This window comes from Stegostoma tigrinum, chromosome 45, assembly GCF_030684315.1.
Source record: "Stegostoma tigrinum isolate sSteTig4 chromosome 45, sSteTig4.hap1, whole genome shotgun sequence".
Taxonomy (NCBI): Eukaryota; Metazoa; Chordata; class Chondrichthyes; order Orectolobiformes; family Stegostomatidae; genus Stegostoma; species Stegostoma tigrinum.
Window position 1 is genome coordinate 9497267 of NC_081398.1, and position 16195 is coordinate 9513461.

At 44.1% G+C, this 16195-nt stretch overlaps 1 protein-coding gene across 1 annotated transcript in view; it reads left to right on the forward strand.

Moving 5' to 3' along the window:
* Positions 1–5832: 5832 nt before the first annotated feature.
* The window catches only part of LOC125448670 (zinc finger CW-type PWWP domain protein 1-like), a 41428-nt gene continuing 31065 nt past the window's right edge, over positions 5833–16195 (forward strand). Inside the window, exons 1-3 of the mRNA XM_059642678.1 lie at positions 5833–5842; positions 7584–7704; positions 13307–13382. Coding sequence (XP_059498661.1) covers positions 7598–7704; positions 13307–13382 — 183 coding nt within the window. The 5' untranslated portion in view covers positions 5833–5842; positions 7584–7597. The remainder of the gene's footprint in view (positions 5843–7583; positions 7705–13306; positions 13383–16195) is intronic.

A 16195-nucleotide genomic window follows, 5' to 3' on the forward strand; every position in this document is an offset into this window, starting at 1 on the left:
TTGTCGGCAGTGCTCATATCCCGTGAAACAGTAAAGGGGAAAAAAGACACACCAGAGTGGACAGATGGCCCTTTGTTCAACATCTCATCAGAAGGGCAGTGGTTTCAATAATATGCGCATTCTGGATTATCAACATGGATTAAGGGGAATGTGTAATTCAAAATCCAGACAGATCAGCCACGATCTTATTTTAAAGGCAGAGCAGTCTTGAGGGGCTGAATGGCCTACTCCTGTTCCTAACTCATACGTTTGTGAGTCTCCAAGAGGAACTTAAATGCACACTGGCCTGCTAAACTTGTCTGTCTCATATTTTGAACCATGGGACTGTCGTAGAATGTGTACCAATTTCAAGCAACGTAATAGCAAAGCTAAACATTTGAATGAGTTGCATATTGAAATATTTAAAATGCTGAATGACAATTTTAATGTCAGGATTAGTGGACTGCTGTATGATGATCTCAGTCACTACCAAATCTGCACTATGTCCTGAAGTCAGAATTTTTTAATCAACCGTTTTATACAGGTTATGACAAGCCCCATGTGGCAGGTGGAATCTGAGCCCCAGAGAAATACACACTGTCACTGCCATGCAAAGATCTGGGGATGGCACAGTGGCTAGCACTGCTGCATTACAGCACCAGGGACCTGGGTTCGATTCCAACCTTGGGCAACTTGTCTGTGTGTAGCTTGTACATTCTGTGTGAGTGCCTTCCCACAGTCCAAACGTGCAGGTTACAGTGGATTGGTCATGATAGATTGCCCCATGGTGTCCAAGCCTGTGTGGGTTAGGTGGATTAACCATGGGTAAGATAGGGGGCTGGGATGTTTTTTGGAGGGTCAATGGGCCAAGTTCCACACTGTAGGGATTCTATTCCTTGAAGCCCCTTTCCAAACATTGGGAGTCCACTGCAATGCTCTTTCACTCCCACACTGCCTGATAGTTTAAGTGCTGAAGTAGGATTTGAACCAAGGATTTTTGTGAGTCGTGAGGCAAGAGCATGAAGGACAGCTGATAAAACCCAAACTGCAGTTGTAAATAAACCAGTTTTACTCCAGCTTTCAGCAGGGCTTAGGCCAACACACAGAGCAGTTTTCTGTTAACAAAACATATGTGCCTCTAGTCCTGAAGCACTGCCATCTGCTGGCAGGAGTGTTGTACTTTTGCAGCCAAAATAACTTGTCTTTTGGGTTGGGTGGTGTAATGAGTTGGGCAGAATAGCAGAAGATGTCTCTTAAATACCTTCCACTGATTTAGAGTACAAGGAAAGACTGATATCCATTTTCAATTTGTTTTTACGAATTGACTTTCTCATTAGCCTGCCTTACAGTTCTTCTGTGTGATTCATCAACATGCAAACGTGAATGTGACCATTTGAACGTGTTTCTGCCCTGCTTTTATTTCAGTGTGCTAATATGCTGCTAGGGTATCAGGAAGGAAATAGCCAGGCATATATAAATTCAGAGACCAGTTTCCTTCCTTCTTGGACAAGGAGAATCATCTTAAAAAATACGGAGCAAAGTACACTCTACAGATGTAACTTTTACTTGCAACTCGAATAAAAGGCTTTGCACTTTCAAATAATGCAAAATGCCTTCTCCACACATCTTAGGTCACACTAATAACACCATCTGAAAACGAATGCTACACTAACTCTGTGTGCGGGGTTGGTTAGAGTCAGGTGCAGAGAAATGCACTACTTAATGTTAGATGTTAATAGTCCCCATTAACAATTATTCAACCTCCCAGTCAGGTCGTCACAACTCCTTTATCTATCCTGTGCTGCTGAGATGCTGCTTGGCCTGCTGTGTTCATCCAGCCTCACATTTTATTATCTTTGAATTCTCCAGCATCTGCAGTTCCCATTATCTCCTTTATCTATCCAACTGTTTTTTTCTCTCTTTGGGCTTAACCCTATTGTTTTTCTTCCTACCCCACCTCCCCTCCCTATTTTCAGCATATAAACCGTTTTCCCAGCTACCGTTAGTTCTGCAGAAGAGTCACTGGACCTGAAACATTAACTCTGATTCTTTTCTTCTTCACAGATGCTGCCAGACCTGCTGAGCTTTTCCACCAACTTCTGTTTTTCTTCCTGATTTACAGCATCTGCAGTTCTTTCGGTTTTTATTTTGAAATGCCAAAGTTACAGGTTTCAGCACTGCACTGGCTGTGGTAGCTAATGAAATCCTACCCCCTTACCTTTTCCAATATTTGAAGTAGTTCCCCTCAAACTATACAACTACATGTCTCTTTCTCTCTCATGGGGTGAGATGCCCATGGTCCTAGCTCAGACATGATAAGAATTGCCAATGCTGGAGTCAGAGATAACACAGTGTGGAGTTGGAGGAACACAGCAGGCCAGGCAGCATCAGAGGAGCAGGAAAGTTGACATTTCAGGTTGGGACCCTTCAGAATGCTGTGTTCCTCCAGCTCCACACTGCATTAATTACCTTAGCTGTTGTGGTGTGATACATTGGAACATAGAAAGCAGGGAAAGGAGGAGGGGATTCCAAGAGTTGCAGTAGATAAAATTTGTGTGCAATGCGCAAATGCATCCTTGTTACAATATAGCGTGAACAGCCTTGTGTTTCAATGAGAAGCTCATTGGGCTCTTGGGATATTTGTTTCATTGCTCCAGATTGGCCACTGTGTCTTCAAGGTCCAAGCTTTTGAATTTTCTCCTCTCTTGTTCCTCTACCTAGAGTCAAAGAGTCATACAGCACAGAAATAGACCCTTTGGTCCAACCATTCCATGCCACTATAATCCCAAACTAAACCAGTCCCACCCTCCTGCTCTTGGCCTGTATCCCTCCAAATATTCCTTATTCATGTACTTAACTAAATGTCTTTTTAAACATTTTGACTGTACCTGCATCCACCACTTCCTCTGGAAATTCTTGCCACACATGAACCACTCTCTGTAAAAAATTGCCCCTTTGCCTTTTTTAAATCTTTCTCCTGTCACCTTAAAAATATGCCCCCTAGTCTTGAAATCCCCTACCCTAGGGAAAAAGATACCTGCCATTTACCTTATCTGTACCCCTCGTGGTTTTATAAATCTCTATAATCTCTATACTCAATCTCCTACACTCCTGTGAAAAATGTCCCAGCCTATCCTTATGACTCAAATCTCCCGTCCGCGAAGATGTGGCTAGCTCACATCTACCTGTGTGATCACATTTTTTTTGGTTACCTGTCCTAGTGTTGCTTTTTGAGGCTCAGAGTTTAATGTTCATTTACGGGATGAAGGCATCGCTGGCCAGGCCAGTGTTTATTGCCCAACCCTAATTGCCCAGAGGGCAGAAAAGATATGGATCTGCAGTCACACGTAGGCCAGACTGGGTAAGCGTGGCAGCTTTGTTCCCTAAAGGACTTTCGCAAACCAGCTGGGTTATTCTACCCGACAATGGTGATCATTAGACTCTCAATTCCAGACTTTTCTTGAATTCAAGTTTTACCATCTGCTGTGGCTTGATTTGAACCTGGGTTCCCAGAACATAACTGTGCCTCTGGATTAACAGTACAGTGATAATAACACCAGGCCGCATTGCCTCCCCCTTGTTAGTTTGTTCAATAAAAGCTCCTTGAAGTGTCCTCAGGCATTTTACTGCATTCAGTTGTTGTAGGGATTCTTGTTGTTTGCTGATGTTTCTTTAAGTGCTGTCTCTGTTTCAAGCATCAAATCTCATCCTTTAAGACCTCTGTCAGGTGGGTGACCCTGTTTTCAGGCCCTTGCCAAAGCTGGAAGTTGGCTGTGAGTTTTCACAGCTTGACTTACCTTACTTTCATTTGGAAAATGAAGCCATGCAAATTTCTACAATAGACCAACAATCATGGTGGCTCAGTGGTTAGGGCTGCTGCCTCACAGTGCCCAGGACCTGTGTACAATTCCACTCTCAGGCGAGTGCCCATTCTCACTATGTCTGCCTGGGTTTTCTCAGGGTGTTCCGGTTTCCCCCTACGGTCAAAAGATGTGCAGGTTAGGGTGGATTGACCATGCTAAATTACCCATAGTGTGCAGGATGGGTGAGTTAGCCGTGAGAAATGCAGGGTTGCAGGGATGGGGTGGGATGCTCTTTAGAAAGCCAGTATGGGCTTTCTCAGTGTAGGTATTCTGTGAACAATCATTGTCAAAATGTCTCGTGAGCTTTGTAAAGTCCTGTACCAATGGTGGGGCAACCAGATTAGCTGTAACTGTTTTTAACTCAGTCGCTAGTTTCTTCACTCCAGGGCAAACATGGTTGTTTACTGAAAGTGGCTTTCACTGATCCTGCATTTTTTGCTTCCTTTCCAGATAATTATGTTGCCTGGGTTCAGTGCAGCGAGGAGAAATGTGGGAAGTGGAGACGTTTGGATGACAGTGTGGATCCAGCCACTCTGTCAGATAACTGGGTGTGCAGGCAGAATCCAGGTACCGAGCAGTAAACACAATAATGCTAGTCTGTCTTTCACAGGAGGCATAGTCAGCTAAAGATTACTACTCAATCTATTTTTAACTAATATTGTCGTAATGCAGAGGGAACGTTTCCTGCATTGTAGTTGATAAATAAATGCAGGCTGTTGTTGTTAAACTGGGTGAACGCTGGAGGCTGCAGATGTAAATAAAAACAAATGCAAGAATTCTCAATAAAATTCTGAAAATGGTTTGATTTGGGTATGATACTAAAGTCGAAAATCCTTGGGTTCATTCAAGGTCACGTTGATTAATGCAGGATGCAAGGGCAGAAATGGCTAACACGAGGGGTCATAGTTTTAAGCTGGGTGGTGGAAAGTATAGAGGGGATGTCAGAGGCAGGTTCTTTACGCAGAGAGTTGTGAGAGCATGGAATGCGTTGCCAGCAGCAGTTGTGGAAGCAAGGTCAGCGTTGCCAGCAGCAGTTGTGGAAGCAAGGTCATTGGGGTCATTTAAGAGACTGCTGGACATGCTAATGGTCACAGAAATTTGAGGGTGCATACATGAGCATCAATGGTTGGCACAACATCGTGGGCTGAAGGGCCTGTTCTGTGCTGTACTGTTCTATGTTCTAGATCATTGTGCCTGTGTTGAACCGTCCATACTCCCCCATCCCCCCCGTTCTTCCTGCATTAGTCCTGCAAATGTTTTATCTTTAAGTATCTAATCAACCCCATTTTAAAAATTGTAATCCAGTCTGCCTCTGTCCCCTTTTCAGGCAGCACTATCCAGATCATAACAACTCATATTCGCCTTGGTTGCCCTCCAGCTCTTCCGTCACTTCCCCTAAATCTGGTTCCTCTGATTACTGACCTTCCTCGTTGGTGGGAAACAGTTTCTCCTGAATTACTCAAACAAAAACTCCTGAACATCTCTCTTAAATCTGTCCTCCCCCACTGTTAGCCCCCTCTGCTTCAAGAAGAATAATCTCGGCTTCTCTAGTCTCTCCACAATAACGGAGATCCCCCAGCCAAAAATGTTGTGAAACTTGAAATGGCTCAGAAAAGATTTATAAAGATGATGCTGGAGTTGGAGGATTTGAGCTACAGGGAGAGGCTGATCAGGCAGGGGCTATTTTCCCTGGAGCATTGGAGGCTGAGGGGTGACACTATAGAGGTTTATAATACCATGAGGGCTGTGAATAGGGTGAATAGACAAGGTCTTTTTCCCCAGGGTAGAGTGGTCCAAACCTAGAGGTTTAAGGTGAGAGGGAAAAGATTTAAAAAGGACCTGAGGGGCAATCTTTTCAGGCAGAGCATGGTGTGTGTATGGAATGAGCTTCCAGAGGGAGTGGTGGAAACTTTTAAAAGGGAACAATAGACTGATTAACAAGGTCAGATCACGTGGAATACGGGGAGAACTAACCGTCTGGATACAGAACTGGCTTGAAGGTAGAAGGCAGAGGGTGGTGGTAGAGAGTTGCTTTTCAGGCTGGAGGCCTGTGACGCAGCTGTGTGCCACAGGGATCGGTGATGGTTCCACTGCTTTACCTAAATGATTTGGATGTAAATATAGGAGGAGTAAGATTAGTAAGTTTGCAGATGACACCAAAATTGAAGGTGTAGAGGACAGCAAAATTGGTTACCGCAGAGTACAATGGGACCTTGGTCAGATAGACCAGTGGGCCAAGGAGTGGCGGATGAGGTTTAATTTAGAGAAATGTGAGGCTGCATTTTGGAAAGGCAAATCTGGGCAAGACTTTCACACTTTATGGTAAGGCCCTGAGGAGTTTTGCTGGACAAAGAGACCTTGGAGTGCAAGGTCATAGTTCCTTGAAATTGCGTCACAGGTAGATAGGATAGTAAAGAAGGCATTTGGTATGCTTGCCTTTATTGGTCAGAGCATTGAGTACAGGAGTTGGGAGGGTCATGTTGTGGCTGTACAGGACATTGGTTAGGCCACTTTCTGAATGCTGCGTTCAATTCTGGTCTCCCTGATATAGGAAGGATGTTGTGAAACTTGAAAGGGTTCAGAAAAGATTTACAAGGATGTTGGATGGTTTGAGCTATAGGGAGAAGCTGAATAGGCTGGGGTAGTTTTTCCTGGAGCGTAAGAGGCTGAGGGGTGACTGCATATAACTTTATAAAATCTTGCGGGGCATGGACAGGGTAAATAGCCAAGGTCTTTTTCCAAGGGTAGAGGGGTCCAAACCTAGAGGGCATAGGTTTGAGGTGAAAGGGACAGGATATAAATGGGACCTAAGGGTCAGCTTGTTCATGCAGAGAGTGGTGTGTGTGTGGAATGAGCTGCCGGAGGAAGTGGTGGAGGCTGGTACGATTCGAACGTTTAAAAGGCATCTGGATGGGGACATGAGTAGGAAGTGTTTAGAGGAATATGGGCCAAACGCTGAGAAATGGGAATAGATTAATTTAGGAAATATGGTTGGCATGGACGAGTTGGACCAAAGGGTCTGTTTCCGTGATGTACATCTGCATATGACTCTAATGCCTTTTAGAGAGGGAAATCTGAGGCCTTTAGCCAATCTGGCCTACATATTGACTCCAGCTAATGTGGCTGACCCTTAACTGCCCTCTAAATAGGCCAGCAGATTTGGGCAATTAGAGATAAACAACAAACGATGCCAGTGACACCACCCGAAGAACAAGGAATTGTTCTTTTGTTCAAAAATTGTCTGTGAAGGGTTTTATGATATGGGCGGTAAGAGAATTGCTTTATGTAATACAACAAACCTTTAATAACTGGCATCTATGGGACCAGGAGTGTAATGAAATCTTCTGTATAATCAAGAAGTTGACATAATCAGTGTAAAATCACACACTGAGTAACAGAGAGGCAGTGCAGGGGGTATACATGTCACTGTTAGACTTTATTTACAGCATAAATCACATAAATAATTTTGCAACATTTCCTTAAGTAAAACTTACCAACGGAGAGGCTTCTCACTCACATCCTTCACTGACTATTCAGACATCATGGTGATTCTTAATAATACAGTAAACTTCACGGTATTTGAGGTATATCATTTTTGCTGGCTTATGGACAGTGTCACTTCATAAGATGCTGGTTAGAACAAAGTTTACTGTATTTTTCTGCCATGAAGAAAAGATGATATCCTAGTTGTGGCACAGATGCTTGTTAAATCAAATAATATTATGGAACTTTGCATTGCAGATCCTCTGTACAATATGTGCGACCTACCAGAGGAGGTCTGGGATGGAAGAGAGATTGATATTATTTATGCTGAGCTGGTTCCTGGTTCTATAGTGTGGGCAAAGCAGCTTGGATATCCATGGTGAGATCATCAGTATTCCCTGAAAGAACTGCAGATGCTGTAAATCAGGAACAAAAAAAAGTTGCTGGAAAAGCTCAGCAGATCTGGCAGCATCTGTGAAGGGAAAAACAGAGTTGACTGTTCTGAGGAAACGTCACTGGACCCGAAACTTAACTCTGTTTTCTCCTTCGCAGATGCTGCCAGACCTGCTGGGCTTTTCGAGCAACTTGGTTTTTGTCACCAATATTCCTGTGTCTTTACAGCAATCACAGCTGTTCCTGCTTTTTGTACGCCACCATTCATATTTGCCACCCACCTCCTGCCAGTTTTTACATACCGTAAAATGCGGAATCACCCAATGCAGGAGGAGGCCATTTGGCCTGCCATGCTGTTGCCCATGCTTGGAAGGTGCTATCCTATTTGTCTGACTCGCCAGCTCTTTCACTGTATCCCTGAAATTTTCTCTCCTGCAAGTATTCATCCAATTTCCCCTTGTGGGTTCCTGCTTAACCGGCTTCCATTACCTTTCAGGTGATGTGTTCCTGCCCATGGTATCACTGCGTAAAAAAGACGTTTCTGTCACCTTAAATTGTTGAATTTCATAAGAAATAGAAACAGAAGTAGGACATTTAGCCTCTTGTGCCTGCCCTGCCAATCAGTAACATTATGATGATCTATCCCAGGCTTTAACTTCTCTTTTGTGCCAACTGCTCATAGCTCTAAATTCCCTGATATCCCTTAATCTTAATTTATTTGCCTTCTTTTGAAAGTACTTCCAGCGACTTAGCCTCCACAGTTCTCCGGGGTAGAGAATGCCAGACATTCACTACATTCTGAGAGAAGAAATTCCTCCACGTCCCAGTTTCAGATAAGTGCCACTTAATAATGTGACTATGTCCACACTAATGGAACCAACTTACCTTCATCTCTACGCTGTCAGGCCCCCTCAGAGTCTTATATGTTTCAATAAGATCACTACCCCATTCTTCTAAACTCTAATGAATAAAGGCCTGACTTGTTAAACCATTCTTGATAAGTGAACCTCTTGAGCCCAGTAATTGGCCTAGTTAATTTATTTTGAAGTGCCTCTCTTGCCATGGTATCCTTTCTCAGATACATGGACCAAAACTGCACACAATACTCCAGAGTCCGACTTCACCGATACCCTGTCAAGTTGCAGGAGGATTTCTCCATTTTTAAACTCCAGGCCCTAATTGATAAATTCCATTGAACTGCTTAATTACTTGCTTCACCTGCATCCTAACTTTTTGAGTTTGGTGTGCAAGAACATTCAGATCCCTCTGTGCTGAATTTTTTTGGACTCTTTCTCCATTTAAATAGGAGTCTGTCTTTGCATTCTTCTGCCAACTTAATGGCCTCACACTTTTCTTGCATTAAACTTCATCCTGCCAGGTTTTTACCCACTCATTCAACCAACCTGTAACCTCTTGCGGATTCCTGCGTCTCCATCAGGACATACCCACATTTTTGTGTCATCAGCAAGTTTCCCCTTGATAACCAACCCAGTCTGCCACTTGCTGGTTATTATTCTCTATTAAAACCCTTCATGTTTTCATTTACTGTGCTGTTTGGTCTCCAGTTTGCCTTGTTGGTGGAATTACTAGCCAGAAGGCTGTACATTCTAGACATCAGAGCCCAAATCAAATCAAAGCTGGAAAGTGAGGTTAAGAGAATAATTCCTGAGTTTAGAGCCTAGATAACTAAAGGCACAGCCTCCAACACTAAAATCAGGGGCATGAAAAAGAACCAAATTACAATCATAGAATCCCTACAGTGTGAAAGCAGGCTATTCAGCCCAACCTGACTCCACACCAACCCTCCAAAGAGCACCCCACCCAGACCCACATCCTTACCCTATCCCTAAACCTGAAACCCTACTTATGCTACGGCTAACCCACCTAGCCTGTAACCTCTTGCGGATTCCTATGTCTCCATCAGGACATACCCACCTACCTATTTTTGTGTCATCAGCAAGTTTCCCCTTGATAACCAACCCAGTCTGCCACTTGCTGGTTATTATTCTCTATTAAAACCCTTCATGTTTTCATTTACTGTGCTGTTTGGTCTCCAGTTTGCCTTGTTGGTGGAATTACTAGCCAGAAGGCTGTACATTCTAGACATCACACCAGAACCAGGATGCCTTCTACCACCACACTTTGTGTCCTATTGCTAGCCAGTTTCTGATCTATCTTGCCAAGTTTCCCTCAATTCCATGTGCAGTAACATTCTCAATCAGTCGCGCATTTGGGATCTTTTAGCTTTGCTAAAACCCATATAAATGTTATCCTGTATTTGAGATTGTGGACAATTTTGAATTTTCATCTCTGTAGCATCGCCTGACTCTGTCCCGGCCTTAACTCATCTGCTGCTGAAACCTACGTCCATGCCTTTGACACTTCTGGACTTGACCATCCTCCCACATGTTTCCCTCCTGGAACTCAAGGTTATCCAAAACAATGCTGCCCTTATCCTTATTTGCACCGAGCCTCATTCCTGTATTGTTTCTGTGCGGGGTGGCCTATAACTGGCCCCTAGCTGATCAATGTCTCGGTTTCAAAAATGTCATCCTTATTTTAAAATATGTCCCCTGTCTACGTAATTTCCTGCAGTCCCACAACTCTCCGTAATAATCTGCACACCTTCAGTCTCCTCTGGGTGCTCTTGTTTCCCCCTACGCTCCAAAGATTAGGTGGATTCGCCCTGCTAAATTGCCCCATAATGTCCGGGGATGTGCAGGCTAGGTGGGTTAGCCGTAGCATATGTAGGGTTTCAGGGATAGGGATAGGGTAAGGATGTGGGTCTGGGTGGGGTGCTCTTTGGAGGGTTGGTGTGGAGTCAGGTTGGGCTGAATAGCCTGCTTTCATACTGTAGGGATTCTATGATTGTAATTTGGTTCTTTTTCATGCCCCTGATTTTAGTGTTGGAGGCTGTGCCTTTAGTTATCTAGGCTCTAAACTCAGGAATTATTCTCTTAACCTCACTTTCCAGCTTTGATTTGATTTGGGCTCTGATCACAACTTTTAAAAAGTTCCTTAAAACCTACGCGTTTAACCAAACCTTTGGTCACCTTAACTAATGTTTCCTGATAGGACTTGACACCAAACTTTGCTTATAACTTTACTACGGGGCACTGGAGGTGTACTTGGCTTAGATGTCACTTAGCTTTGAAAGAGACCTCCATTTGATACACCTGATAAGAGGCTAAACTGAAGTCTTCTTGTTCTAGTTGCAGGGCTGTAATACAGATTCCATGTCACAGCTAAAAGAAGCACACAGACTTCCAATTCCTTCCCCCGCAAAAAAAACACGTCATTTTTGTGGAATCTTGTGTACAAAACAGTTGACATATCCGCCTGAATAACAGCACACCACACAGTTGACCAGCCTATTGTTTGTGAAATCCTTTGGGATTTATGAGAGATGCAATTAACTTCATGTATGGCATAAACATATGAGTCCTCTCCTTTGTAACCAGCTTACTGGCCTGAAAGAGAGATGTCTGACCTGCTGACTAGACCAGTTTGAATCCTGGTAGGTTTATGCTGGAGATCTGACAGAGGTCGCACCTTGAAGTTTTAGTTTTGATTCCTACTTTCAGATCCTGTTTGAGCCGCTGCACATTTAAAGCAATTTCTATAATTTAAATCTCATTCTCTGACTCATTTGCTCCCCCTTGATTTTTAGCCCGATACAGATTCACACAGCACAGTAAAGGCCCTTCAGCCCATCGAGTTAGTGTCGACAGTAACTACTACTAAAAGTGCACAAATCCCAATTCCCTGCACTTGTCCCATATCCTTGAGTGTTATGATGTTGGAAGTGCTCATCCAAATTTTTTTTAAAGTTTATAAGGTTTCCGGCCTCCGCTACCTTCCCAGGCAGTGAATTCCGGATTCCCACCACCTGCTGAGTGAAAATGTCTTTTCCCCAAATTCCCACTGAATCTCCTGCCCCTCGCCCTCAAACCACGTCCTCTCATGATTGACCCCTCGACCAAAGCGAACTGCTGCTGTCTATGCACCCTGTCCATATCCATCATAATATTACACACCTTAATCATGTCTTCCCCCCCGCCCCCAGCCTTCTCTGCTCTAAATAAAACAATCTGAGCCTTCTAGTCTCTCCTTATAGTTCAATTGCTCCATCCCTGGCAACATCCTGGTGAACCTCCTCATATCTCCCTAATGCTGTCACATCCTTTCTGTAGTGTGGTGACTAGAACTGTACACAGTGCCCCAGCTGTGGTCTGAACATTAGATTAGATTGGGTCCCCTTCAGTGTGGAAACAGACCCTTCGGCCCAACAAGTCCACACTGCTCCTTGAAGCGTCGCACCCAGACCCATCCCCTATAATCCACACACCCCTGAACACTATGAGCAATTTAGCATGGCCGATCCACCTAGCCTGCATATCTTTGGTCTGTGGGTGGAAACCGGAGCACCTGGAGGAAACCCACGCAGACACAGGGAGAATGTGCAAACTCCGCACAGACAGTCGCCCGAGGCTAGAATTGAACTCGGGCCCCTGGCGCTGTGAGGCTGCAGTGCTAACCACCGAGCCACATTACTCTATCCGACTCCAACAGTACCTCCCTGCTCTTATACTCAGTGCTATAACTGATAAAAGCAAGTGCCCCATATGCCTTCTTAACTATCAATGTGCTCTGCTGACGTCAGGGATCTGTGAATAGTTACTGCAAGATCTCTGATCTCTAAGCTATCCAGTGTCCTGCCTTTCATTAAATACTCCCTCATCTTGTTTCTTCTTCCAAAGTGCACTACCTTGCACTTAATCAGGATTAAACACTATCTGCCACTGGTCTGCCCATCTGCCCAACCCATCTATATCTTCCTATAACCTACAACCATCTTTTTCATTATCAACCATTCTACCAATCTTGGTGTTGTCTGAAAATTTGCTTAACATTCCCCCCACGTTTTCATCTGTACCATTTATGTATATAACAAACAACAATGGTACACTGCTGGACACCAGCCTCTAGTCACTTGGACAGCCGTCTACCACCACACTTTGTATTCTATTGCTATGCCAGTTTCTGATCCATCTCACCAAGTTTCCCTCAATTCCATGTGCATTAGCCTTCTCAATCATGCGCGCATGTGGGATCTTTAGCTTTGCTAAAACCCATATAAACTACATCAACTGATCTTCCCTTATCCACACACTTGTTTATATTTTCAAAAAAAATTCTAACAAATTTGTCAGGCATGACGTCCCTCTGACAAAGCCACGCTGACTATCCTTAGTTATCCCCAACTTTCCAAGTGGGTATTAATTCGCCTGTTCAGCATTTTCTCTAGTAGTTTGCCTACCATTGACATGAGACTCACTGATGTGTAATTTCTTGGTTCATCTCTACCAGAGGCTGAAGGTGGGGTGTGTGTGAGCGTGTGAGAGTGAGACTGTGTGTGTGTGTGTGTGTGTGTGTGTGTGACTGTAAAGTCCAAGGTCCGTTTCTGAATTGAAAATTCTGCTCTTACTGATTTCAACTGCTCTGCTATTAGATTATTATAAATAAGTGTCTTACATTGGTCTATTTGCTGCCGTCAGATGCATAACTACAAATATTTAATTATTCAGGTGGCCAGGGATGGTGGAACATGATCCGCAGACTGGGAAATACTTTATGTTCACAACCGACTCAGATCAGTTTCCGGTCAGTATGAGACAAAGGTCCAGTACAATCCTACTGTCTAGTGTAGCACTGAGTGACAGCCACCAGAGATGTTGGAGACATTTATTGGAGTTTGTTGTGGATGTAGCAATCAAAGTGGTTGAAGTGCTGCCAGCAGTATTCCCTCTGAGCTGCTTGGCCACTGGGATGCAAAAACCGAAATTGCTGGCAAAACTCAGCAGCTCTGTGGTGAGAAAGCTGAATCAACATTTCTGGTGACTCTTCATCAGAACTGTTAGCAGCTCAGAAAAATGTGGTATTTATGCTGAAGATGAGGTTGGTGGGGCATGTGGAGCGGTGGAGATCTTGCCCAGAGAGAGAGAGAGAGAGAGAGAGATGTGAAAGGGATAGAGAGAGATGTGAAAGGGATAGGTGAACAAGGAGATTATGGATAATAGCCCAGGACTGAAGAAAAGCTGAATAATTGATAACAAGAGCTAATAGCAAGAAAGAATTAGAATTAGGTTTTATTGTTACATGTGCTCAAGTACATGGATGATGTGGAGGTGCTGGTGTTGGACTGCGTTGGGCAAAGTCAGAAGTCATACGACACCAGCTTATCGTCCAACATGTTTATTTGAAATCTCAAGCTTTTGGAGCTGAAATCTGAAGGGATATAGGAGTGTAGTGAAAAGTTTACAACGTCTCCATTGTCTGGCACCATTTTAGGCACAAGAGCACCTAGATGTAAAATCTTGGTGACACAGTGAAAAGTAAAGAAATAAAGCTAAGGTCGACGTTACAAATTTATGATGGGATAGCAAGTTGTAAGAAGGATGGAGGCCTGCAGAGGGGTGTAGACAGGCTAAAGGAGTAGGCAGAAAAGTTGGCAAATGGAGAATAATGTGGTAAAATGAGAAATTGCCTACATTGGAAGGAATAACAAAAGGCAATATATTTAAATGGAAACTGTAGAAAGCTTTGTGACAGGGATCTCAGTATCCTCGTACATGAATCACAAGAGGTTAGTGTAGTGATTGTGACAAGGTCAGCCAGGTGGACCTCATAGAATATGAATTCCCTGATTGGGGCTGTTAGCCTGGTCCAATAAGGGAGCCCTACCTGACAGGCATAAACAGATATGTCAGGGGTTCTGCACACTCTGAGAGCTGGCTGTGAAGAAGCCGGACTAATAGATTAAAGCCAGACTTTTGGGGGTGGCACGGTGGCTCAGTGGTTAGCACTGCAGCCTCACAGCACCAGGGACCCGGGTTTGATTCCGGCCTCGGGTAACTGTCTGTGCGGAGTTTGCACATTCTCCCCGTGTCTGCGTGGGTTTTCTCCGGGTGCTCCGGTTTCCTCCGACAGTCCAAAGATGTGCAGGCTAGGTGGATCGGCCATGCTAAATTGCCCATAGTGTTCAGGGGTGTGTGGGTTATAGGGGGATGGGTGTGGGTGGGATGCTTCAAGAGGCGGTGTGGACTTGTTGGGCCGAAGGGCTTGTTTCCACACTATAGGGAATCTTAACTAATCTAATCCAATATCAAATATAATGCACTTGTACGTAAAACGTAGCTTGGTGATGGAATACTGGCCTCTGTAGAGTTATTTCAGTTAGCACAGAGATATTCTAAGGAGCTCAGAAAGACAAATGAAATGTTGGCCTTTATTGAAAAGGGAAGATATTATAAAAGCAGTGACTATAGAGAGAATTAGTGAGACCACACCTAGAGCACTGTGAGCATTTTTTGGACTCTATTCTTAAGGAGGAATGTCCTTGCATGGAAGGCAATTCAAAGAAGATTCACTCAGGTGATCCTTAGGTCTTATAAAGAAAGATTTAACCAGTTAGTCCTATACATATTGGAGTTTTGAAGAACTAGCGGTGACGTTATTCAAGATTCTGAGGGAATTGAGAGGGTAGATGTTCAGAGGATGTTTCCCCTCATGGTGCAAGCTAGGCACAGCTGAAAAATCAGGCATCTCCCATTTAAGATGGACATGTGGAAGATGTTTACTTCTCTCTGAGAGTTGCCAGTCTTTGGAATATCCCTCTCCAGAGAGCAATTGAGGCTGAAACACACAATATGTCCCCAGCTCAGTTTTGTCTACAGGATTGTTGGGGCTTGTGGGGAACAGGCAGGAAAGTGGAGCTAAGGCTAAAGTCAGATTAGCAATGACATTGATGGATCTTGGAGCAATTCAGGGTGCTGTGTAGCCGACTCCTGCTGCTGCAATCTTCTGTCACATTTCAGTTCTCGGTCTGTGCTGATTTCCGTGGCTGTGAGGGTGCCTGTGTTTTATTTCCCTGAAAGAGAGGAAGTTTTGACAGCTGAGTAGGTTGTGAAGCTGGAGTTGCAAGAGTATTGGGAAGCAACAAATTAACAGCGTGATACGAAATTGCACTTTCAATGAGCCAAAAATATCCTAAGGTGCTACATGGGAGTGCTGCCAGGTTAAATTGAATACCAAGCAGGATGTTAGGAAAGTGATCAAAGAAGGGTTAGGCTTTATGAAGAATAGTGGACAAGAGGGAGAGAGAAAGAGAGAGAGAGAGAGAGAGAGAGAGAGAAAGAGAGAGAGAGAGAGAAAGAGAGAGAGAGAGGCAGGGAGGCTTACAGAGGGAATTCCAGAGTTGAGGTTCCAAAAAATTGCCAGATCCTGTGGTGGCTCAGTGGTTAGCACTGCTGCCTCACGGTAGCAGGAACCTGGTTTGATTCCAGCCTTGGGTGACTGTGTGGAGTTTGCATGTTCTCACCGTGTCTGCGTAGGTTTCCTCCCACAGTTCAGAGATGTGCAGCTTATGTGAATTGGCTGTGCTAAATTGTCCCGTAGTGCCCAGGGATGTCCAGACA